The sequence below is a fragment of the Scyliorhinus torazame genome, chromosome 10 (genome assembly GCF_047496885.1).
Source record: "Scyliorhinus torazame isolate Kashiwa2021f chromosome 10, sScyTor2.1, whole genome shotgun sequence".
NCBI classification, from domain to species: Eukaryota; Metazoa; Chordata; class Chondrichthyes; order Carcharhiniformes; family Scyliorhinidae; genus Scyliorhinus; species Scyliorhinus torazame.
The window spans coordinates 141453250-141478041 of record NC_092716.1 but is presented as its reverse complement, the minus strand read 5'-3'; the positions used below and the strand labels follow the sequence as shown (position 1 = coordinate 141478041).

The following is a 24792-nucleotide window of genomic DNA, read 5'->3' as shown; positions in this document are numbered from 1 at the left end:
AAATGCCAAATGTAAGATCGAGCACAGTCCCTGGAATTCAGCTGAGCAACAGTCCATTGACAGCATGTGGTCTCTCTATTGGTCAGTGGGACTGGGGAAACAAGCTGAAGTGAGCATCCTCTGTGGAAATATTTAGCATTTTAATTCTTGCCATGTGATTGTGAATGTGAAATCTGGGATAATAGTTTCAGATGTGGAGAACAGGAAGATGTTGATTTCTCGACGAGCATCTTCTGGCATTTACAAACTTGTGTAGCAGACAGATCACTCTGGGGAATGGGGAGATGGCAAGCTTCAAAGCAACTCGTTCTGCAAACAGGTGTGTAACATGAAACAAGAAGGTCCAACTTGTGCAAAACAATGTAATGGAAATGAAAATGAAAAATGAAATGAAATGAGATGATGGAGTTTCACATCAATAATGTGTGTCAGGTTTTGTAGCCAATTGTGATACATACTAGTCAGGACTGTCAGGTTTCTGGTGTGATGAGCGATTATATCAGATTTTCAATATATGAAACACTTACCAGGTGATAATATTTCTCCATTGACTGTGCAGGAGCAACTTGTTGTTTCTGTCGTGCTGGGAGTTACTGTTACTGTTGTTGTTGTTTCGAGTGTAGTGCTGGGTGCTGTGGTGGTGTGACATTTTCCGGTGTACTTCAAAATTTCACAACTCTTAGTACATAGAGTGAAATTACAGACGCCTGATTTACTTGAAGTTACGATAGCCTGCCCTGAAAGACAAAGGGCATGAAAAGAATTTAGGCATCTCATGGCAAATATCCAAGCATTTACTATAGTTAATTACAAATAAATATAGAGGTGACTGCATCTCATTATTTGAGACTGAGGCGCTAAAAATAAGTTTATATGTTTACACGGGATAAAATCGACACATCTGGTGACGTAATGGATACGAAAAATAGAACTGCCCATATTAGAAGCTCAATATTTCATCAGCCTTACTTGTAGTCGTATCCCTGGTATTTGAATAATGTTGCAGGTTCTTCGTTTTGATATTTGTGTTTGGTTTACAAATGCAGACAGAGCAATGTTCAAACAAGTTAAAGGAGAAAGTTAAAGTTCTAAATACATGCTCAGAATATGTCTTAAGGACCAAACACATTAGTGAGCAAAGCAGAAATGCTTGCCCACAGAGTAAAACTCGTCCCATCCTGACTACTAATTTCATTTCATTGTCGAAATGTACAAACGTATGGATATTTTTGATCCAGTCACTAAACACAGGTATTTTTTTGTTCAACGAACCAGAGCAAAGGAATAAGCAAAGACAGTTGCAGAATTTGTGTGCCCTTTTTGTACAGGCGCGAGTTTATACTGGCAATGCCAAATGTAAGATTGAGCACAGTCCCTGGAATTCAGCTTATCAACAGTCCATTGACAGCATGTGGACTCTCTATTGGTCAGCAGGACTGGGGAAACAAGCAGAAGTGAGCATCTTTTTGGAAATATTTAGCATCTTTCACTCATGCCATGTGATTGTGAATATGAAATCTGGAATAATAGTTTCAGATGTGGAGAGCAGAAAGATGTCGCTTTTTCCACCATCTATTCTGACATTTCCAAAATCATTTAGCAGACACATCACTTTGGAAATAGAGAGATGGCAAGTTTAAAAGCAACTCTTTTTCCAAACATGTGTGTAACATTAACAAGAACATCCACCTTTTTTCAAACAATATAATGGAGAGGACTGGAGCTTCGCATCAATAATGTGAGTCAGGTTTTGCAGCCAATTATGCTACATACTAGACAGGACTAGTCAGGTTAATGGTGTGTTGAGCGATTATATCAGAGGTTCAATATCTGATACACTTACCGGGTGATAATATTTCTCCGTTGACTGTGCAGGAGCAACTTGTTGTTTCTGTCGTGCTGGGAGTTACTGTTACTGTTGTTGTTGGTTCGAGTGTAGTGCTGGGTGCTGTGGTGGTGTGACATTTTCCGGTGTACTTCAAAATTTCACAGCTCTTCGTACATAGAGTGAAATTACAGACGCCTGATCTACTTGAAGTTACGATAGCCTGTCCTGCAAGACAAAAGGCATGAAAATATTTTAGGCATCGCATGGCAATTATCTAGGTATTTAATATATTATAATAAGAAACTTTATTCGTGTCACAAGTGGGCTTACATTAACACTGCAATGAAGTTACTGTGATTAGACCCTAGCCGCCTGTTCGGGTACACTGAGGGAGAATTCAGAATGTCCAATTCACCTAACAAGTTTAATTACACATAAATATACAGGTAACAGCATCTCATAGTTTGAGATTGAAGAGCTAAGAATTAGTTTGTATATTTCAAGGGAAGCAATTGACACATTTGGTTTAATAACGGAAATGAAAAATAGAACTGCCGAAATTAGAAGCTCAATATTTCATCAGCTCTAATAGCAGTCTGGGTATTTGAATAATATTGTGAATTCTTTGTTCTGATATTTGTGTTTGGGTTGTAAATGCAGACAGCAATGTTCAAACAAGTTAAAAGAAAAAGTCATAGAGCTAAGTAGATGCTGCAGACTGGGTCTATTAGCAATTCACACATTAGTGAGCAAAGCAGAAATACATGCCCAGAGATTAAACATGTCCCTCCTTACACCAATTTCATTTCATTGTCCAAACGTACAAACATATGGACATGTTTGATCCAGTCATAAAACACAGGCATTTGTTTGATCAATGAAGCAGAGCAAAGGGATGCACAAAGAAAATTGCAGATTTGTCGGTCCATTTTGAACAGGCTATAGATAGATTACTTTGGAAATGTCAAATGTAAATTTGAGCACAATCACTGGGATTCAGTTTAGCAACAGTCCATTGACAGCTTGTTGTCTCTCAATACGTCAGTGGGACTCAAGGAAACAAGCAGAGGTGAGAATTGTTGAGGAAGTAGTTAGCAACTGTTGCCATGTGATGGTGAATGTGAAATCTGGGATAATACTTTCAGATGTGGGGAACAGGAAGATGTTGATTTCTCCACGATCAACCTCTGACATTTCCAAATTGTGTCGCAGAAGATCACTTTGGGAAATAGGGAGATGGCAAGTTTAAAAGCAAATATTTTCCAAATATGTATGTAACATTAACAAGAATATCCACCTTGTTTCAAATAATATAGTGGAGAGGACTGGAGCTTCACATCAATAATGTGAGTCAGATTTTGCTGCCAATTATGCTATATCCTCGATAGGACTGTCAGATTTCTGGTGTGATGAGTGTTTATATCAGATTTTCAATATTTGATACACTTACCAGGTGACAATATTTCTCCGTTGACTGTGCAGGAGCAACTTGTTGTTTCTGTCGTGCTGGGAGTTACTGTTACTGTTGTTGTTGGTTCGAGTGTAGTGCTGGGTGCTGTGGTGGTGTGACATTTTCCGGTGTACTTCAAAATTTCACAGCTCTTAGTGCAGAGAGTGAAATTACAGACGCCTGATTTACTTGAAGTTACGATAGCCTGTCCTGCAAGACAAAAGGTATGAAAATATTTTGGTCACCACATGGCAATTATCTAGGTATTTAGTAGATTATAATAAGAATCTTTTCAGTGTCACAAGTGGGCTTACATTAACACTGCAATGAAATTACTGTGATTAGACCCTAGCCGCCTGTTCGGGTGCACTGAGGGAGAATTCAGAATGTCCAATTCACCTAAAAAGCTTAATTACACATAAATATACAGGTAACAGCATCTCATACTTTGAGATTGAAGAATAAAGAATTAGTTTGTATGTTTCAAGGGAAGGAATTTACAGTTGGTGAAATAACGGATATGAAAAATAGAACTGCCTATATTAGGAGCTCAATATTTCATCAGCTCTAATAGAAGTCGTACCTCTGGTATTTGAATAATGTTGTGAATTCTTCGTTCTGCTATTTGTGTTTGGTTTATAAATCCAGAAGGCAATGTTCAAATGTGTTAAAAGAAGAAGTTAAGAGCTAAATAGATGCTGCAGAGTGGTTCCATTAGCACTTCACACATTAGTGAGCAAAGCAGAAATACGAGCCCAGAGACTAAAATGTGTCCCTCCTTACACCAATTTCATTTCAGTGTCCAAACGTACAAACATGTGGACATGTTTGATCCAGTCATAAAACACAGGTATTTGTTTGATCAATGAAGCAGAGCAAAGGGATGAGCAAAGAAATTTGCAGATTTGTGGGGTCCTTTTTGAAAAGGCTATAGATTATTTTGGAAATGTCAAATGTAAATTCGAGCACAATCGCTGGGATTCGGTTTAGCAGCAGTCCATTGACAGCATGAACATAGAACATACAGTGCAGAAGGAGGCCATTCGGCCCATCGAGTCTGCACCGACCCATTTAAGCCCTCACTTCCCCCATATCCCTGTAACCCAATAATCTCTCCTAACGAGAACGTGTTGTCTCTCAATTCAAAACATTGAGCAAAGAAAGTTGCAGATTTGCGGGTCCTTTTTGAACAGGCTATAGCTTATTTTGGAAATTTCAAATGTAAATTTGAGCACAATCGCTGGGATTCAGTTGAGCAACAGTCCATTGACAGCATGTTGTCTCTCAATTCGTCAGTGGGACTCAAGAAAACAAGCAGAGGAGAGAATTGTTGAGAACAGTTGCCATGTGATTGTGAATGTGAAATCTGGGATAATAGTTTCAGATGTGGAGAACAGGAAGATGTTGATTTCTCGACGAGCATCTTCTGGCATTTACAAACTTGTGTAGCAGACAGATCACTCTGGGGAATGGGGAGATGGCAAGTTTCAAAGCAACTCGTTCTCCAAACAGGTGTGTAACATGAAACAAGAAGGTCCAACTTGTGCAAAACAATGTAATGGAAATGAAAATGAAAAATGAAATGAAATGAGATGATGGAGTTTCACATCAATAATGTGTGTCAGGCTTTGTAGCCAATTGTGATACATACTAGACAGGACTGTCAGGTTTCTGGTGTGATGAGCGATTATATCAGATTTTCAATATATGAAACACTTACCAGGTGATAATATTTCTCCATTGACTGTGCAGGAGCAACTTGTTGTTTCTGTCGTGCTGGGAGTTACTGTTACTGTTGTTGTTGTTTCGAGTGTAGTGCTGGGTGCTGTGGTGGTGTGACATTTTCCGGTGTACTTCAAAATTTCACAACTCTTAGTACATAGAGTGAAATTACAGACGCCTGATTTACTTGAAGTGACGATAGCCTGCCCTGAAAGACAAAGGGCATGAAAATATTTTAGGCAATTGTCCAGATATTTACAACAGTTAATACCAAATAAAATAGAGATGGCAGCATCTCATATTTTGAGTGAAGCACGAAGAATCACTTTATATGTTTACATGGGACAAAATCTACAAATCTTGTTAAATAATGGATGTGAAAAATGGAACTGCCAATAAGAGAAGCTCAATATTTCGTCAGTTCGAATTGTTGTCGTACCTCTGGTATTTGAAATGCAGACTGAGAAATCTTCTAACAAGTTAAATGAGAAAATTAAAGATCTAAATAAATGCTCAGAGTAGGTCTTTAGCACCAAACACAGAGTGAGCAAAGCAGAAATGCTTGCCCAAAGAGTAAAACTAGTCCGCTCCTGACAACCAATTTCATTTCATTGTCGAAATGTACAAACATATGGATATTTTTGATCCAGTCACTAAACACAGGTATTTTTTTGTTCAATGAACCAGAGCAAAGGAATAAGCAAAGACAGTTGCAGAATTTGTGTGCTCCTTTTTCTACAGCTGAGAGTTGATACTGGAATTGCCAAATGTAAGATCGAGCACAGTCCCTGGAATTCAGCTTAGCAACAGTCCATTGACAGCATGTGGTCTCTCTATTGGTCAGTGGGACTGGGGAAACAAGCTGAAGTGAGCATCCTCTGTGGAAATATTTAGCATTTTAATTCTTGCCATGTGATTGTGAATGTGAAATCTGGGATAATAGTTTCAGATGTGGAGAACAGGAAGATGTTGATTTCTCGACGAGCATCTTCTGGCATTTACAAACTTGTGTAGCAGACAGATCACTCTGGGGAATGGGGAGATGGCAAGCTTCAAAGCAACTCGTTCTCCAAACAGGTATGTAACATGAAACAAGAAGATCCAACTTGTGCAAAACAATGTAATGGAAATGAAAATGAAAAATGAAATGAAATGAGATGATGGAGTTTCACATCAATAATGTGTGTCAGGCTTTGTAGCCAATTGTGATACATACTAGTCAGGACTGTCAGGTTTCTGGTGTGATGAGCGATTATATCAGATTTTCAATATATGAAACACTTACCAGGTGATAATATTTCTCCATTGACTGTGCAGGAGCAACTTGTTGTTTCTGTCGTGCTGGGAGTTACTGTTACTGTTGTTGTTGTTTCGAGTGTAGTGCTGGGTGCTGTGGTGGTGTGACATTTTCCCTTGTACTTCAAAATTTCACAGCTCTTAGTGCATAGAGTGAAATTACAGACGCCTGATTTACTTGAAGTTACGATAGCCTGTCCTGAAAGACAAAGGGCATGAAAAGATTTTAGGCATCTCATGGCAAATATCCAAGCATTTACTATAGTTAATTGCAAATAAATATAGAGGTGACTGCATCTCATTATTTGAGACTGAGGCGCTAAAAATAAGTTTATATGTTTACACGGGATAAAATCGACACATCTGGTTACGTAATGGATACGAAAAATAGAACTGCCCATATTAGAAGCTCAATATTTCATCAGCCTTACTTGTAGTCGTATCCCTGGTATTTGAATAATGTTGCAGGTTCTTCGTTTTGATATTTGTGTTTGGTTTACAAATGCAGACAGAGCAATGTTCAAACAAGTTAAAGGAGAAAGTTAAAGCTCTAAATGCATGCTCAGAATATGTCTTAAGGACCTAACACATTAGTGAGCAAAGCAGAAATGCTTGCCCACAGAGTAAAACTCGTCCCATCGTGACTAATAATTTCATTTCATTGTCGAAATGTACAAACGTATGGATATTTTTGATCCAGTCACTAAACACAGGTATTTTTTTGTTCAACGAACCAGAGCAAAGGAATAAGCAAAGACAGTTGCAGAATTTGTGTGCCCTTTTTGTACAGGCGCGAGTTTATACTGGAAATGCCAAATGTAAGATCGAGCACAGTCCCTGGAATTCAGCTTAGCAACAGTCCATTGACAGCATGTGGACTCTCTATTGGTCAGCAGGACTGGGGAAACAAGCAGAAGGGAGCATCCTCTGTGGAAATATTTAGCATCTTTCACTCATGCCATGTGATTGTGAATATGAAATCTGGAATAATAGTTTCAGATGTGGAGAGCAGAAAGATGTCGCTTTTTCCACCATCTATTCTGACATTTCCAAAATTATTTAGCAGACACATCACTTTGGAAATAGAGAGATGGCAAGTTTAAAAGCAACTCTTTTTCCAAACATGTATGTAACATTAACAAGAACATCCACCTTTTTTAAAACAATATAATGGAGAGGACTGGAGCTTCGCATCAATAATGTGAGTCAGGTTCTGCAGCCAATTATGCTACATACTAGACAGGACTAGTCAGGTTAATGGTGTGTTGAGCGATTATATCAGAGGTTCAATATCTGATACACTTACCTGGTGATAATATTTCTCCGTTGACTGTGCAGGAGCAACTTGTTGTTTCTGTCGTGCTGGGAGTTACTGTTACTGTTGTTGTTGGTTCGAGTGTAGTGCTGGGTGCTGTGGTGGTGTGACATTTTCCGGTGTACTTCAAAATTTCACAGCTCTTCGTACATAGAGTGAAATTACAGACGCCTGATTTACTTGAAGTTACGATAGCCTGTCCTGCAAGACAAAAGGCATGAAAATATTTTAGGCATCGCATGGCAATTATCTAGGTATTTAATATATTATAATAAGAAACTTTATTAGTGTCACAAGTGGGCTTACATTAACACTGCAATGAAGTTACTGTGATTAGACCCTAGCCGCCTGTTCGGGTGCACTGAGGGAGAATTCAGAATGTCCAATTCACCTAACAAGTTTAATTACACATAAATATACAGGTAACAGCATCTCATAGTTTGAGATTGAAGAGCTAAGAATTAGTTTGTATATTTCAAGGGAAGAAATTGACACATTTGGTTAAATAACGGATATGAAAAATAGAATTGCCGAAATTAGAAGCTCAATATTTCATCAGCTCTAATAGCAGTCTGGCTATTTTAATAATATTGTGAATTCTTTGTTCTGATATTTGTGTTTGGGTTGTAAATGCAGACAGCAATGTTCAACCAAGTTAAAAGAAAAAGTTATAGAGCTAAGTAGATGCTGCAGACTGGGTCTATTAGCAATTCACACATTAGTGAGCAAAGCAGAAATCCATGCCCAGCGAGTAAAACATGTCCCTCCTTACACCAATTTCATTTCATTGTCCAAACGTACAAACATATGGACATGTTTGATCCAATCATAAAACACAGGTATTTGTTTGATCAATGAAGCAGAGCAAAGGGATGCAGAAAGAAAATTGCAGATTTGTCGGTCCATTTTGAACAGGCTATAGATAGATTATTTTGGAAATGTCAAATGTAAATTCGAGCACAATCACTAAGATTCAGTTTAGCAACAGTCCATTGACAGCATGTTGTCTCTCAATACGTCAGTGGGACTCAAGGAAACAAGCAGAGGTGAGAATTGTTGAGGAAGTAATTAGCAACTGTTGCCATGTGATGGTGAATGTGAAATCTGGGATAATACTTTCAGATGTGGGGAACAGGAAGATGTCGATTTCTCCACGATCAACCTCTGACATTTCCAAGTAGTGTCGCAGAAGATCACTTTGGGAAATAGGGAGATGGCAAGTTTAAAAGCAAATATTTTCCAAATATGTATGTAACATTAACAAGAATATCCACCTTGTTTCAAATAATATAGTGGAGAGGACTGGAGCTCCACATCAATAATGTGAGTCAGATTTTGCTGCCAATTATGCTATATCCTAGATAGGACTGTCAGGTTTCTGGTGTGTTGAGCGATTATATCAGAGGTTCAATATCTGATACACTTACCTGGTGATAATATTTCTCCGTTGACTGTGCAGGAGCAACTTGTTGTTTCTGTCGTGCTGGGAGTTACTGTTACTGTTGTTGTTGTTTCGAGTGTAGTGCTGGGTGCTGTGGTGGTGTGACATTTTCCGGTGTACTTCAAAATTTCACAGCTCTTCGTACATAGAGTGAAATTACAGACGCCTGATTTACTTGAAGTGACGATAGCCTGCCCTGAAAGACAAAGGGCATGAAAATATTTTAGGCAATTGTCCAGATATTTACAACAGTTAATACCAAATAAAATAGAGATGGCAGCATCTCATATTTTGAGTGAAGCACGAAGAATCACTTTATATGTTTACATGGGACAAAATCTACAAATCTTGTTAAATAATGGATGTGAAAAATGGAACTGCCAATAAGAGAAGCTCAATATTTCGTCAGTTCGAATTGTAGTCGTACCTCTGGTATTTGAAATGCAGACTGAGAAATCTTCTAACAAGTTAAATGAGAAAGTTAAAGATCTAAATAAATGCTCAGAGTAGGTCTTTAGCACCAAACTCAGAGTGAGCAAAGCAGAAATGCTTGCCCAAAGAGTAAAACTAGTCCGCTCCTGACAACCAATTTCATTTCATTGTCGAAATGTCCAAACATATGGATATTTTTGATCCAGTCACTAAACACAGGTATTTTTTTGTTCAATGAACCAGAGCAAAGGAATAAGCAAAGACAGTTGCAGAATTTGTGTGCTCCTTTTTCTACAGCTGAGAGTTGATACTGGAAATGCCAAATGTAAGATCGAGCACAGTCCCTGGAATTCAGCTGAGCAACAGTCCATTGACAGCATGTGGTCTCTCTATTGGTCAGTGGGACTGGGGAAACAAGCTGAAGTGAGCATCCTCTGTGGAAATATTTAGCATTTTAATTCTTGCCATGTGATTGTGAATGTGAAATCTGGGATAATAGTTTCAGATGTGGAGAACAGGAAGATGTTGATTTCTCGACGAGCATCTTCTGGCATTTACAAACTTGTGTAGCAGACAGATCACTCTGGGGAATGGGGAGATGGCAAGCTTCAAAGCAACTCGTTCTCCAAACAGGTATGTAACATGAAACAAGAAGATCCAACTTGTGCAAAACAATGTAATGGAAATGAAAATGAAAAATGAAATGAAATGAGATGATGGAGTTTCACATCAATAATGTGTGTCAGGCTTTGTAGCCAATTGTGATACATACTAGTCAGGACTGTCAGGTTTCTGGTGTGATGAGCGATTATATCAGATTTTCAATATATGAAACACTTACCAGGTGATAATATTTCTCCATTGACTGTGCAGGAGCAACTTGTTGTTTCTGTCGTGCTGGGAGTTACTGTTACTGTTGTTGTTGTTTCGAGTGTAGTGCTGGGTGCTGTGGTGGTGTGACATTTTCCCTTGTACTTCAAAATTTCACAGCTCTTAGTGCATAGAGTGAAATTACAGACGCCTGATTTACTTGAAGTGACGATAGCCTGCCCTGAAAGACAAAGGGCATGAAAAGATTTTAGGCATCTCATGGCAAATATCCAAGCATTTACTATAGTTAATTGCAAATAAATATAGAGGTGACTGCATCTCATTATTTGAGACTGAGGCGCTAAAAATAAGTTTATATGTTTACACGGGATAAAATCGACACATCTGGTTACGTAATGGATACGAAAAATAGAACTGCCCATATTAGAAGCTCAATATTTCATCAGCCTTACTTGTAGTCGTATCCCTGGTATTTGAATAATGTTGCAGGTTCTTCGTTTTGATATTTGTGTTTGGTTTACAAATGCAGACAGAGCAATGTTCAAACAAGTTAAAGGAGAAAGTTAAAGCTCTAAATACATGCTCAGAATATGTCTTAAGGACCAAACACATTAGTGAGCAAAGCAGAAATGCTTGCCCACAGAGTAAAACTCGTCCCATCCTGACTACTAATTTCATTTCATTGTCGAAATGTACAAACGTATGGATATTTTTGATCCAGTCACTAAACACAGGTATTTTTTTGTTCAACGAACCAGAGCAAAGGAATAAGCAAAGACAGTTGCAGAATTTGTGTGCCCTTTTTGTACAGGCGCGAGTTTATACTGGAAATGCCAAATGTAAGATCGAGCACAGTCCCTGGAATTCAGCTTAGCAACAATCCATTGACAGCATGTGGACTCTCTATTGGTCAGCAGGACTGGGGAAACAAGCAGAAGTGAGCATCCTTTTGGTAATATTTAGCATCTTTCACTCATGCCATGTGATTGTGAATATGAAATCTGGGATAATAGTTTCAGATGTGGAGAGCAGAAAGATGTCGCTTTTTCCACCATCTATTCTGACATTTCCAAAATTATTTAGCAGACACATCACTTTGGAAATAGAGAGATGGCAAGTTTAAAAGCAACTCTTTTTCCAAACATGTATGTAACATTAACAAGAACATCCACCTTTTTTAAAACAATATAATGGAGAGGACTGGAGCTTCGCATCAATAATGTGAGTCAGGTTCTGCAGCCAATTATGCTACATACTAGACAGGACTAGTCAGGTTAATGGTGTGTTGAGCGATTATATCAGAGGTTCAATATCTGATACACTTACCTGGTGATAATATTTCTCCGTTGACTGTGCAGGAGCAACTTGTTGTTTCTGTCGTGCTGGGAGTTACTGTTACTGTTGTTGTTGGTTCGAGTGTAGTGCTGGGTGCTGTGGTGGTGTGACATTTTCCGGTGTACTTCAAAATTTCACAGCTCTTCGTACATAGAGTGAAATTACAGACGCCTGATTTACTTGAAGTTACGATAGCCTGTCCTGCAAGACAAAAGGCATGAAAATATTTTAGGCATCGCATGGCAATTATCTAGGTATTTAATATATTATAATAAGAAACTTTATTCGTGTCACAAGTGGGCTTACATTAACACTGCAATGAAGTTACTGTGATTAGACCCTAGCCGCCTGTTCGGGTACACTGAGGGAGAATTCAGAATGTCTAATTCACCTAACAAGTTTAATTACACATAAATATACAGGTAACAGCATCTCATAGTTTGAGATTGAAGAGCTAAGAATTAGTTTGTATATTTCAAGGGAAGAAATTGACACATTTGGTTAAATAACGGATATGAAAAATAGAACTGCCGAAATTAGAAGCTCAATATTTCATCAGCTCTAATAGCAGTCTGGCTATTTGAATAATATTGTGAATTCTTTGTTCTGACATTTGTGTTTGGGTTGTAAATGCAGACAGCAATGTTCAAACAAGTTAAAAGAAAAAGTTATAGAGCTAAGTAGATGCTGCAGATTGGGTCTATTAGCAATTCACACATTAGTGAGCAAAGCAGAAATACGTGCCCAGAGAGTAAAACATGTCCCTCCTTACACCAATTTCATTTCATTGTCCAAAGTACAAACATATGGACATGTTTGATCCAGTCATAAAACACAGGTATTTGTTTGATCAATGAAGCAGAGCAAAGGGATGCACAAAGAAAATTGCAGATTTGTCGGTCCATTTTGAACAGGCTATAGATAGATTATTTTGGAAATGTCAAATGTAAATTCGAGCACAATCACTGGGATTCAGTTTAGCAACAGTCCATTGACAGCATGTTGTCTCTCAATACGTCAGTGGGACTCAAGGAAACAAGCAGAGGTAAGAATTGTTGAGGAAGTAATTAGCAACTGTTGCCATGTGATGGTGAATGTGAAATCTGGGATAATACTTTCAGATGTGGGGAACAGGAAGATGTCGATTTCTCCACGATCAACCTCTGACATTTCCAATTAGTGTCGCAGAAGATCACTTTGGGAAATAGGGAGATGGCAAGTTTAAAAGCAAATATTTTCCAAACATGAATGTAACATTAACAAGAATATCCACCTTGTTTCAAATAATATAGTGGAGAGGACTGGAGCTTCACATCAATAATGTGAGTCAGATTTTGCTGCCAATTATGCTATATCCTAGATAGGACTGTCAGGTTTCTGGTGTGATGAGTGTTTATATCAGATTTTCAATATTTGATACACTTACCAGGTGACAATATTTCTCCGTTGACTGTGCAGGAGCAACTTGTTGTTTCTGTCGTGCTGGGAGTTACTGTTACTGTTGTTGTTGGTTCGAGTGTAGTGCTGGGTGCTGTGGTGGTGTGACATTTTCCGGTGTACTTCAAAATTTCACAGCTCTTGGTGCAGAGAGTGAAATTACAGACGCCTGATTTACTTGAAGTTACGATAGCCTGTCCTGCAAAAGGTATGAAAATATTTTAGTCACCACATGGCAATTATCTAGGTATTTAGTAGATTATAATAAGAATCTTTTCAGTGTCACAAGTGGGCTTACATTAACACTGCAATGAAGTTACTGTGATTAGACCCTAGCCGCCTGTTCGGGTGCACTGAGGGAGAATTCAGAATGTCCAATTCACCTAAAAAGCTTAATTACACATAAATATACAGGTAACAGCATCTCATACTTTGAGATTGAAGAATAAAGAATTAGTTTGTATGTTTCAAGGGAAGAAATTTACAGTTGGTTAAATAACGGATATGAAAAATAGAACTGCCTATATTAGGAGCTCAATATTTCATCAGCTCTAATAGAAGTCGTACCTCTGGTATTTGAATAATGTTGTGAATTCTTCGTTCTGCTATTTGTGTTTGGTTTATATATCCAGAAGGCAATGTTCAAATGAGTTCAAAGAAAAAGTTAAGAGCTAAATAGATGCTGCAGAGTGGTTCCATTAACACTTCACACATTAGTGAGCAAAGCAGAAATACGTGCCCAGAGAGTAAAACGTGTCCCTCCTTACACCAATTTCATTTCAGTGTCCAAACGTACAAACATATGGACATGTTTGATACAGTCATATAACACATGTATTTGTTTGATCAATGAAGCAGAGCAAAGGGATGAGCAAAGAAATTTGCAGATTTGTGGGGTCCTTTTTGAAAAGGCTATAGATTATTTTGAAAATGTCAAATGTAAATTTGAGCACAATCGCTGGGATTCGGTTTAGCAACAGTCCATTGACAGCATGAACATAGAACATACAGTGCAGAAGGAGGCCATTTGGGCCATCGAGTCTGCCCCGACCCACTTAAGCCCTCACTTCCCCCATATCCCCGTAACCCAATAATCTCTCCTAACGAGAACGTGGTGTCTCTCAATTCGAAACATTGAGCAAAGAAAGTTGCAGATTTGCGGGTCCTTTTTGAACAGGCTATAGCTTATTTTGGAAATGTCAAATGTAAATTTGAGCACAATCGCTGGGATTCAGTTGAGCAACAGTCCATTGACAGCATGTTGTCTCTCAATTCGTCAGTGGGACTCAAGGAAACAAGCAGCGGTGAGAATTGTTGAGAACAGTTGCCATGTGATTGTGAATGTGAAATGTGGGATAATAGTCTCAGATGTGGAGAACAGGAAGATGTTGATTTCTCGACGAGCATCTTCTGGCATTTACAAACTTGTGTAGCAGACAGATCACTCTGGGAAATGGGGAGATGGCAAGTTTCAAAGCAACTTGTTCTCCAAACAGGTGTGTAACATGAAACAAGAAGGTCCAACTTGTGCAAAACAATGTAATGGAAATGAAAATGAAAAATGAAATGAAATGAGATGATGGAGTTTCACATCAATAAAGTGTGTCAGGTTTTGTAGCCAATTGTGATACATACTAGACAGGACTGTCAGGTTTCTGGTGTGATGAGCGATTATATCAGATTTTCAATATATGAAACACTTACCAGGTGATAATATTTCTCCGTTGACTGTGCAGGAGCAACTTGTTGTTTCTGTCGTGCTGGGAGTTACTGTTACTGTTGTTGTTGTTTCGAGTGTAGAGCTGGGTGCTGTGGTGGTGTGACATTTTCCGGTGTACTTCAAAATTTCACAGCTCTTCGTACATAGAGTGAAATTACAGACGCCTGATTTACTTGAAGTGACGATAGCCTGTCCTGAAAGACAAAGGGCATGAAAAGGTTTTAGTCATCTCATGGCAAATATCCAAGCATTTAATATAGTTAATTACAAATAAATATAGAGGTGACAGCCTGAGTGAGAGAGATACAGACAGAGTGAGCATTTGGTAATTTGGTGCAGTGAGGTAACCATGAAAGGTAAGTGGTTCATCTAATTTTGCTGTTTTTCAGTTAAAAGTGCAGTGTAGATTAGTGTCTGATTGGCTGAAGCTGCCCCCACCCTAATTGCTGAGAGGCAGTTTTCTGGCAGTCACCTGAGGCCTGTTAAGGGGCACAAAGGTACACATTGTTTTCTTCTCTTTGAAGTTTCAGTGTGAGTCATCCTAAAGTCTGTATAAAAGACAGACAGAAAGCGCACATTAGTAAGCATTGCGCAGGTCAAGGACACACAGCCTGAGTGAGAGAGATACAGACCGAGTGAGAATTTGGTAATTTGGTGCAGTGAGGTAATTCGGTGAAGAGTGGGAGAAGGGGCTTTTTCCCTACTGTTTTGTTCTCTCTCTTTCTTCGGGCCTAATTTCGGGAGCCGTTCGGAGGAGGAGGAGCAGTCTCTGTGAGTATAAAAACCTAACGGAAACTTCCTGTTTTCCAGTTTTTTCCCCAAAAGTGACGTCAGAGGGAAGCTGTGATCTGAGTGGTTGATAGCAAATCTGCCCCAAATTTAAAAATAAACACAGCTAAACTCATAAACTTAAATTAAACTAATTAATTAATTAGTGATGGCTGGTCAGGTGATGTGCTTGAGCTGCTTGATGTGGGAGCTGGCAGATCCCATTGCGAGCTGCAGCGACCACATCTGCAGTAAGTGTTGGCTGCTCGAAGAGCTCCGGCTCAGAGTTGATGAGCTGGAGTCTGAGCTTCAAACACTGAGGCACATCCGGGAGGGGGAGACTTACCTGGACACTGTGTTTCAGGAGGCAGTCACACCGGTCAGAGTAAGTAGTTTAAATCCTGCCAGTGGCCAGGGACAGCAGGGTGTGACTGCAAGTCAGGCAGGTAAAGGGAACCAGCAGTCAGGAACTCAGGAGCCTCAGCCCTTGACTCTGTCCAACAGGTATGAGGCACTTGCTCCCTGTGTGGATGGCGAACAGGGCTGCAGGAAGGATGAGTCAGCTGACCAAGGCACCATGGTTCAGCAGGCCATTCAAGGGGAGGGAGTAAATAGGCAAGTTGTAGTTGCAGGGGATTCTATTATCAGGGGGATAGATAGTATCCTTTGTGAGCAGAATAAAGAGTCCCGCATGGTATGTTGCCTGCCCGGTGCTAGGGTGCGGGACATCTCTGACCGGCTTGAAAGGATACTGGAGAGGGAGGGGGAGGATCCAGTTGTTGTGGTCCATGTCGGTACCAACAACATAGGCAAGTCTAGGAAAGAGGACCTGTTGAGAGATTATAAAGAGCTAGGATTCAAATTAAAAAACAGGTCCTCAAGGGTCATAATCTCCGGATTACTGCCCGAGCCACGTGCAAATTGGCATAGGGAGGCAAGAATAAGGGAAGTTAACACGTGGCTGAAAGAGTGGTGTGGGAAAGAGGGGTTCCTTTTCATGGGACACTGGCATCAGTTTTGGGACAGGGGGGGCCTATACCGTTGGGATGGTCTCCACCTGAACCGAGCTGGGACCAGTGTTCTGGCTAAAAGAATAAATAGGGTGGTCAATAGGACTTTAAACTAAAGATTGGGGGGGAAGGGAAAGTCAGGGAACCAAGAGGTGAAGTAATCAGTGGGAAGCGTAGCTGCTTAGGAATACAAAAAAGCACGAAAAGACAAAACTCAGGAGAGGTTACGATAGTCCCCATCCCACAAAATATGACACAGTGTATGGAAAGGCTCAGTAAACCAAGGTCCACCACACTAAGAAAACAAAAAGGGACGGTCAATAGAGAATTAAAGGTGCTATATTTAAATGCGCGCAGTGTACGGAACAAGGTAGATGAGCTTGTGGCCCAGATTGTGACTGGCAGGTATGATGTGGTAGACATCACAGAGATATGGTTGCAGGGGGTTCAGGACTGGCATTTAAACATCCAGGGATTCACAACCTATCGAAAAGACAGGGAGGTGGGCAGAGGGGGCGGGGTTGCCTTGTTAATTAGGAATGAAATTAAATCAATAGCACTAAATGACATAGGGTCAGATGATGTAGAGCCTGTGTGGGTAGAGTTGAGGAACCACAAAGGCAAAAAAACCATAATGGGAGTTATGTACAGGCCTCCTAACAGTGGTCAGGACCGGGGGCACAAAATGCACCATGAAATAGAAAGTGCATGTCAGAAAGGCAAGGTCACAGTGATCTTGGGGGACTTCAATATGCAGGTGGACTGGGTAAATAATGCTGCCAGTGGACCCAAGGAAAGGGAATTCATTGAATGTTTACAGGAGGGCTTTTTGGAACAGCTTGTGATGGAGCCCACGAGGGAACAGGCCATTCTGGACTTAGTGTTATGTAATGAGCCAACTTGATTAAAGATCTTAAAGTAAGGGAGCACTTAGGAGACAGTGATCATAATATGGTAGAATTCAATCTCCAATTTGAAAGAAAGAAGGTAGAATCAGATGTAAAGGTGTTACAGTTAAATAAAGGTAACTACAGGGGCATGAGGGAGGAACTGACAAAAATCATCTGGGAGCAGAGCCTAGTGGGAAAGACAGTAGAACAGCAATGGCAGGAGTTTCTGGGAGTAATTGAGGACACAGTGCAGAGGTTCATCCCAAAGAAAAGAAAGGTTATCAGAGGGGGGATTAGGCAGCCATGGCTGACAAAGGAAGTTAGGGAATGCATCAAAGCAAAAGAGAAAGCCTATAATGTGGCAAAGAGTAGTGGGAAGTCAGAAGATTGGGAAGGCTACAAAAACAAACAGAGGATAACAAAGAGAGAAATAAGGAAAGAGAGGATCAAATATGAAGGTAGGCTAGCCAGTAACATTAGGAATGATAGTAAAAGTTTCTTTAACTACATTAAAAACAAACGGGAGGCAAAAGTTGACATTGGGCCGCTCCAAAATGACGCTGGTAATTTTGTGATGGGAGACAAGGAAATAGCTGAGGAACTAAATAAGTACTTTGCGTCAGTCTTCACAGTAGAAGACATGAGTAATATCCCACCAATTCCGGAGAGTCAGGGGGCAGAGTTGAATATGGTAGCCATCACAAAGGAGAAAGTGCTAGAGAAACTAAGAGGTCTAAAAATTGATAAATCTCCGGGCCCAGATGGACTACATCCTAGAGTTCTAAAGGAGATAGCTGAAGAAATAGTAGAGGCGTTAGTTATGATCTTTCAAAAGTCACTGGAGTCCGGGAAAGTCCCAGAGGATTGAAAAATCGCTGTTGTAACCCCCCCTGTTCAAGAAGGGAACAAGGAAAAAGATGGAAAATTATAGGCCAATTAGCCTAACCTCGGTTGTTGGCAAGATTCTAGAATCCATTGTTAAGGATGAGATTTCTAAATTCTTGGAAGTGCAGGGTCAGATTAGGACAAGTCAGCATGGATTTAGTAAGGGGAGGTCGTGCCTGACAAACCTGTTAGAGTTCTTTGAAGAGATAACAAATAGGTTAGACCAAGGAGAGCCAATGGATGTTATCTATCTTGACTTCCAAAAGGTCTTTGATAAGGTGCCTCACGGGAGACTGCTGAGTAAAATAAGGGCCCATGGTATTCGAGGCAAGGTACTAACATGGATTGACGATTGGCTGTCAGGCAGAAGGCAGAGAGTTGGGATAAAAGGTTCTTTTTCGGAATGGCAACCGGTGACGAGTGGTGTCCCGCAGGGTTCAGTGTTGGGGCCACAGCTGTTCTCTTTATATATTAACGATCTAGATGACGGGACTGGGGGCATTCTGGCTAAGTTTGCCGATGATACAAAGATAGGTGGAGGGGCAGGTAGTATGGAGGAGGTGGGGAGGCTGCAGAAAGATTTAGACAGTTTAGGAGAGTGGTCCAAGAAATGGCTGATGAAATTCAACGTGGGCAAGTGCGAGGTCTTGCACTTTGGAAAAAAGAATAGAGGCATGGACTATTTTCTAAACGGTGACAAAATTCATAATGCTGAAGTGCAAAGGGACTTGGGAGTCCTAGTCCAGGATTCGCTAAAGGTAAACTTGCAGGTTGAGTCCGTAATTAAGAAAGCAAATGCAATGTTGTCATTCATCTCAAGAGGCTTGGAATATAAAAGCAGGGATGTACTTCTGAAGCTTTATAAAGCATTAGTTAGGCCCCATTTAGAATACTGTGAGCAATTTTGGGCCCCACACCTCAGGAAGGACATACTGGCACTGGAGCGGGTCCAGCGGAGATTCACACGGATGATCCCAGGAATGGTAGGCCTAACATACGATGAACGTCTGAGGATCCTGGGATTATATTCATTGGAGTTTAGGAGGTTGAGGGGAGATCTAATAGAAACTTACAAGATAATGAATGGCTTAGATAGGGTGGATGTAGGGAAGTTGTTTCCATTAGCAGGGGAGACTAGGACCCTGGGGCACAGCCTTAGAATAAAAGGGAGTCACTTTAGAACAGAGATGAGGAGAAATTTCTTCAGCCAGAGAGTGGTGGGTCTGTGGAATTCATTGCCACAGAGGGCGTTGGAGGCCGGGACGTTGAGTGTCTTTAAGACAGAAGTTGATAAATTCTTGATTTCTCGAGGAATTAAGGGCTATGGAGAGAGAGCGGGTAAATGGAGTTGAAATCAGCCATGATTGATTGGCGGAGTGGACTCGATGGGCCGAATGGCCTTACGTCCGCTCCTATGTCTTATGGTCTTATGGTGACTGCATCTCATTATTTGAGACTGAGGCGCTAAAAATAAGTTTATATGTTTACACGGGATAAAATCCACACATCTGGTTAAGTAATGGATATGAAAAATAGAACTGCCCATATTAGAAGCTCAATATTTCATCAGCCTTACTTGTAGTCGTATCCCTGGTATTTGAATAATGTTGCAGGTTCTTCGTTTTGATATTTGTGTTTGGTTTACAAATGCAGACAGAGCAATGTTCAAACAAGTTAAAGGAGAAAGTTAAAGTTCTAAATACATGCTCAGAATATGTCTTAAGGACCAAACACATTAGTGAGCAAAGCAGAAATGCTTGCCCACAGAGTAAAACACGTCCCATCCTGACTACTAATTTCATTTCATTGTCGAAATGTACAAACGTATGGATATTTTTGATCCAGTCACTAAACACAGGTATTGTTTTGTTCAACGAACCAGAGCAAAGGAATAAGCAAAGACAGTTGCAGAATTTGTGTGCCCTTTTTGTACAGGCGTCAGTTTATACTGGAAATGCCAAATGTAAGATTGAGCACAGTCCCTGGAATTCAGCTTAGCAACAGTCCATTGACAGCATGTGGACTCACTATTGGTCAGCAGGACTGGGGAAACAAGCAGAAGTGAGCATCCTCTGTGGAAATATTTAGCATCTTTCACTCATGCCATGTGATTGTGAATATGAAATCTGGAATAATAGTTTCAGATGTGGAGAGCAGAAAGATGTCGCTTTTTCCACCATCTATTCTGACATTTCCAAAATTATTTAGCAGACACATCACTTTGGAAATATTGAGATGGCAAGTTTAAAGGCAACTCTTTTTCCAAACATGTGTGTAACATTAACAAGAACATCCACCTTTTTTCAAACAATATAATGGAGAGGACTGGAGCTTCGCATCAATAATGTGAGTCAGGTTTTGCAGCCAATTATGCTACATACGAGACAGGACTAGTCAGGTTAATGGTGTGTTGAGCGATTATATCACAGGTTCAATATCTGATACACTTACCTGGTGATAATATTTCTCCGTTGACTGTGCAGGAGCAACTTGTTGTTTCTGTCGTGCTGGGAGTTACTGTTACTGTTGTTGTTGGTTCGAGTGTAGTGCTGGGTGCTGTGGTGGTGTGACATTTTCCGGTGTACTTCAAAATTTCACAGCTCTTCGTACATAGAGTGAAATTACAGACGCCTGATTTACTTGAAGTTACGATAGCCTGTCCTGCAAGACAAAAGGAATGAAAATATTTTAGGCATCGCATGGCAATTATCTAGGTATTTAATATATTATAATAAGAAACTTTATTAGTGTCACAAGTGGGCTTACATTAACACTGCAATGAAGTTACTGTGATTAGACCCTAGCCGCCTGTTCGGGTACACTGAGGGAGAATTCAGAATGTCCAATTCACCTAACAAGTTTAATTACACATAAATAAACAGGTAACAGCATCTCATAGTTTGAGATTGAAGAGCTAAGAATTAGTTTGTATATTTCAAGGGAAGAAATTGACACATTTGGTTAAATAACGGATATGAAAAATAGAACTGCTGAAATTAGAAGCTCAATATTTCATCAGCTCTAATAGCAGTCTGGCTATTTGAATAATATTGTGAATTCTTTGTTCTGATATTTGTGTTTGGGTTGTAAATGCAGACAGCAATGTTCAAACAAGTTAAAAGAAAAAGTTATAGAGCTAAGTAGATGCTGCAGACTGGGTCTATTAGCAATTCACACATTAGTGAGCAAAGCAGAAATACGTGCCCAGAGAGTAAAACATGTCCCTCCTTACACCAATTTCATTTCATTGTCCAAACGTACAAACATATAGACATGTTTGATCCAGTCATAAAACACAGGTATTTGTTTGATTAATGAAGCAGAGCAAAGGGATGCACAAAGAAAATTGCAGATTTGTCGGTCCATTTTGAACAGGCTATAGGTAGATTATTTTGGAAATGTCAAATGTAAATTCGAGCACAATCACTGGGATTCAGTTTAGCAACAGTCCATTGACAGCATGTTGTCTCTCAATACGTTAGTGGGACTCAAGGAAACAAGCAGAGGTGAGAATTGTTGAGGAAGTAATTAGCAACTGTTGCCATGTGATGGTGAATGTGAAATCTGGGATAATACTTTCAGATGTGGGGAACAGGAAGATGTCGATTTCTCCACGATCAACCTCTGACATTTCCAAATTGTGTCGCAGAAGATCACTTTGGGAAATAGGGAGATGGCAATTTTAAAAGCAAATATTTTCCAAATATGAATGTAACATTAACAAGAATATCCACCTTGTTTCAAATAATATAGTGGAGAGGACTGGAGCTTCACATCAATAATGTGAGTCAGATTTTGCTGCCAATTATGCTATATCCTAGATAGGACTGTCAGGTTTCTGGTGTGATGAGTGTTTATATCAGATTTTCAATATTTGATACACTTACCAGGTGACAATATTTCTCCGTTGACTGTGCAGGAGCAACTTGTTGTTTCTGTCGTGCTGGGAGTTACTGTTACTGTTGTTGTTGTTTCGAGTGTAGTGCTGGGTGCTGTGGTGGTGTGACATTTTCCGGTGTACTTCAAAATTTCACAGCTCTTGGTGCAGAGAGTGAAATTACAGACGCCTGATTTACTTGAAGTTACGATAGCCTGTCCTGCAAGACAAAAGGTATGAAAATATTTTAGTCACCACATGGCAATTATCTAGGTATTTAGTAGATTATAATAAGAATCTTTTCAGTGTCACAAGTGGGCTTACATTAACACTGCAATGAAGTTACTGTGATTAGACCCTAGCCGCCTGTTCGGGTGCACTGAGGGAGAATTCAGAATGTCCAATTCACCTAAAAAGCTTAATTACACATAAATATACAGGTAACAGCATCTCATACTTTGAGATTGAAGAATAAAGAATTAGTTTGTATGTTTCAAGGGAGGGAATTTACAGTTGGTGAAATAACGGATATGAAAAATAGAACTGCCTATATTAGGAGCTCAATATTTCATCAGCTCTAATAGAAGTCGTACCTCTGGTATTTGAATAATGTTGTGAATTCTTTGTTCTGCTATTTGTGTTTGGTTTATAAATCCAGAAGGCAATGTTCAAATGAGTTAAAAGAAAAAGTTAAGAGCTAAATAGATGCTGCAGAGTGGTTCCATTAGCACTTCACACATTAGTGAGCAAAGCAGAAATACGTGCCCAGAGAGTAAAACGTGTCCCTCCTTACACCAATTTCATTTCAGTGTCCAAACGTACAAACATATGGACATGTTTGATCCAGTCATAAAACACAGGTATTTGTTTGATCAATGAAGCAGAGCAAAGGGATGAGCAAAGAAATTTGCAGATTTGTGGGGTCCTTTTTGAAAAGGCTATAGATTATTTTGGAAATGTCAAATGTAAATTCGAGCACAATCGCTGGGATTCGGTTTAGCAACAGTCCATTGACAGCATGTTGTCTCTCAATTCGTCAGTGGGACTCAAGGAAACAAGCAGAGGTGAGAATTGTTGAGAACAGTTGCCATGTGACTGTGAATGTGAAATCTGGGATAATAGTCTCAGATGTGGAGAACAGGAAGATGTTGATTTCTCGACGAGCATCTTCTGGCATTTCCAAACTTGTGTAGCAGACAGATCACTCTGGGAAATGGGGAGATGGCAAGTTTCAAAGCAACTCGTTCTCCAAACAGGTGTGTAACATGAAACAAGAAGGTCCAACTTGTGCAAAACAATGTAATGGAAATGAAAATGAAAAATGAAATGAAATGAGATGATGGAGTTTCACATCAATAATGTGTGTCAGGCTTTGTAGCCAATTGTGATACATACTAGACAGGACTGTCAGGTTTCAGGTGTGATGAGCGATTATATCAGATTTTCAATATATGAAACACTTACCAGGTGATAATATTTCTCCATTGACTGTGCAGGAGCAACTTGTTGTTTCTGTCGTGCTGGGAGTTACTGTTACTGTTGTTGTTGGTTCGAGTGTAGTGCTGGGTGCTGTGGTGGTGTGACATTTTCCGGTGTACTTCAAAATTTCACAGCTCTTCGTACATAGAGTGAAATTACAGACGCCTGATTTACTTGAAGTGACGATAGCCTGCCCTGAAAGACAAAGGGCATGAAAAGATTTTAGGCAATTGTCCAGATATTTACTATAGTTAATACCAAATAAAATAGAGATGGCAGCATCTCATATTTTGAGTGAAGCACTAAGAATCACTTTATATGTTTACATGGGACAAAATCTACAAATCTTGTTAAATAATGGATGTGAAAAATGGAACTGCCAATAAGAGAAGCTCAATATTTCGTCAGTTCGAATTGTAGTCGTACCTCTGGTATTTGAAATGCAGACTGAGAAATCTTCTAACAAGTTAAATGAGAAAGTTAAAGATCTAAATAAATGCTCAGAGTCGTTCTTTAGCACCAAACACATAGTGAGCAAAGCAGAAATGCTTGCCCACAGAGTAAAACTAGTCCCCTCCTGACAACCAATTTCATTTCATTGTCGAAATGTACAAACATATGGATATTTTTGATCCAGTCACTAAACACAGGTATTTTTTTGTTCAATGAACCAGAGCAAAGGAATAAGCAAAGACAGTTGCAGAATTTGTGTGCTCCTTTCTGTACAGGCGAGAGTTGATACTGGAAATGCCAAATGTAAGATCGAGCACAGTCCCTGGAATTCAGCTTAGCAACAGTCCATTGACAGCATGTGGTCTCTCTATTGGTCAGTGGGACTGGGGAAACAAGCTGAAGTGAGCATCCTCTGTGGAAATATTTAGCATTTAAATTCTTGCCATATGATTGTGAATGTGAAATCTGGGATAATAGTTTCAGATGTGGAGAACAGGAAAATGTCGATTTCTCGACGAGCATCTTCTGGCATTTACAAACTTCTGTAGCAGACAGATCACTCTGGGGAATGGGGAGATGGCAAGTTTGAAAGCAACTTGTTCTCCAAACAGGTATGTAACATG

At 39.8% G+C, this 24792-nt stretch overlaps 1 protein-coding gene across 1 annotated transcript in view; it reads right to left on the bottom strand.

Annotated features, from left to right (window-relative positions):
• Window positions 1–1823: 1823 nt before the first annotated feature.
• LOC140430263 (uncharacterized) overlaps window positions 1824–24792 on the bottom strand; it is a 136690-nt gene continuing 113721 nt past the window's right edge. The window contains exon 31 of the mRNA XM_072517688.1: window positions 1824–2053. Within this exon, the coding sequence (XP_072373789.1) occupies window positions 1824–2053 (230 nt within the window). The remainder of the gene's footprint in view (window positions 2054–24792) is intronic.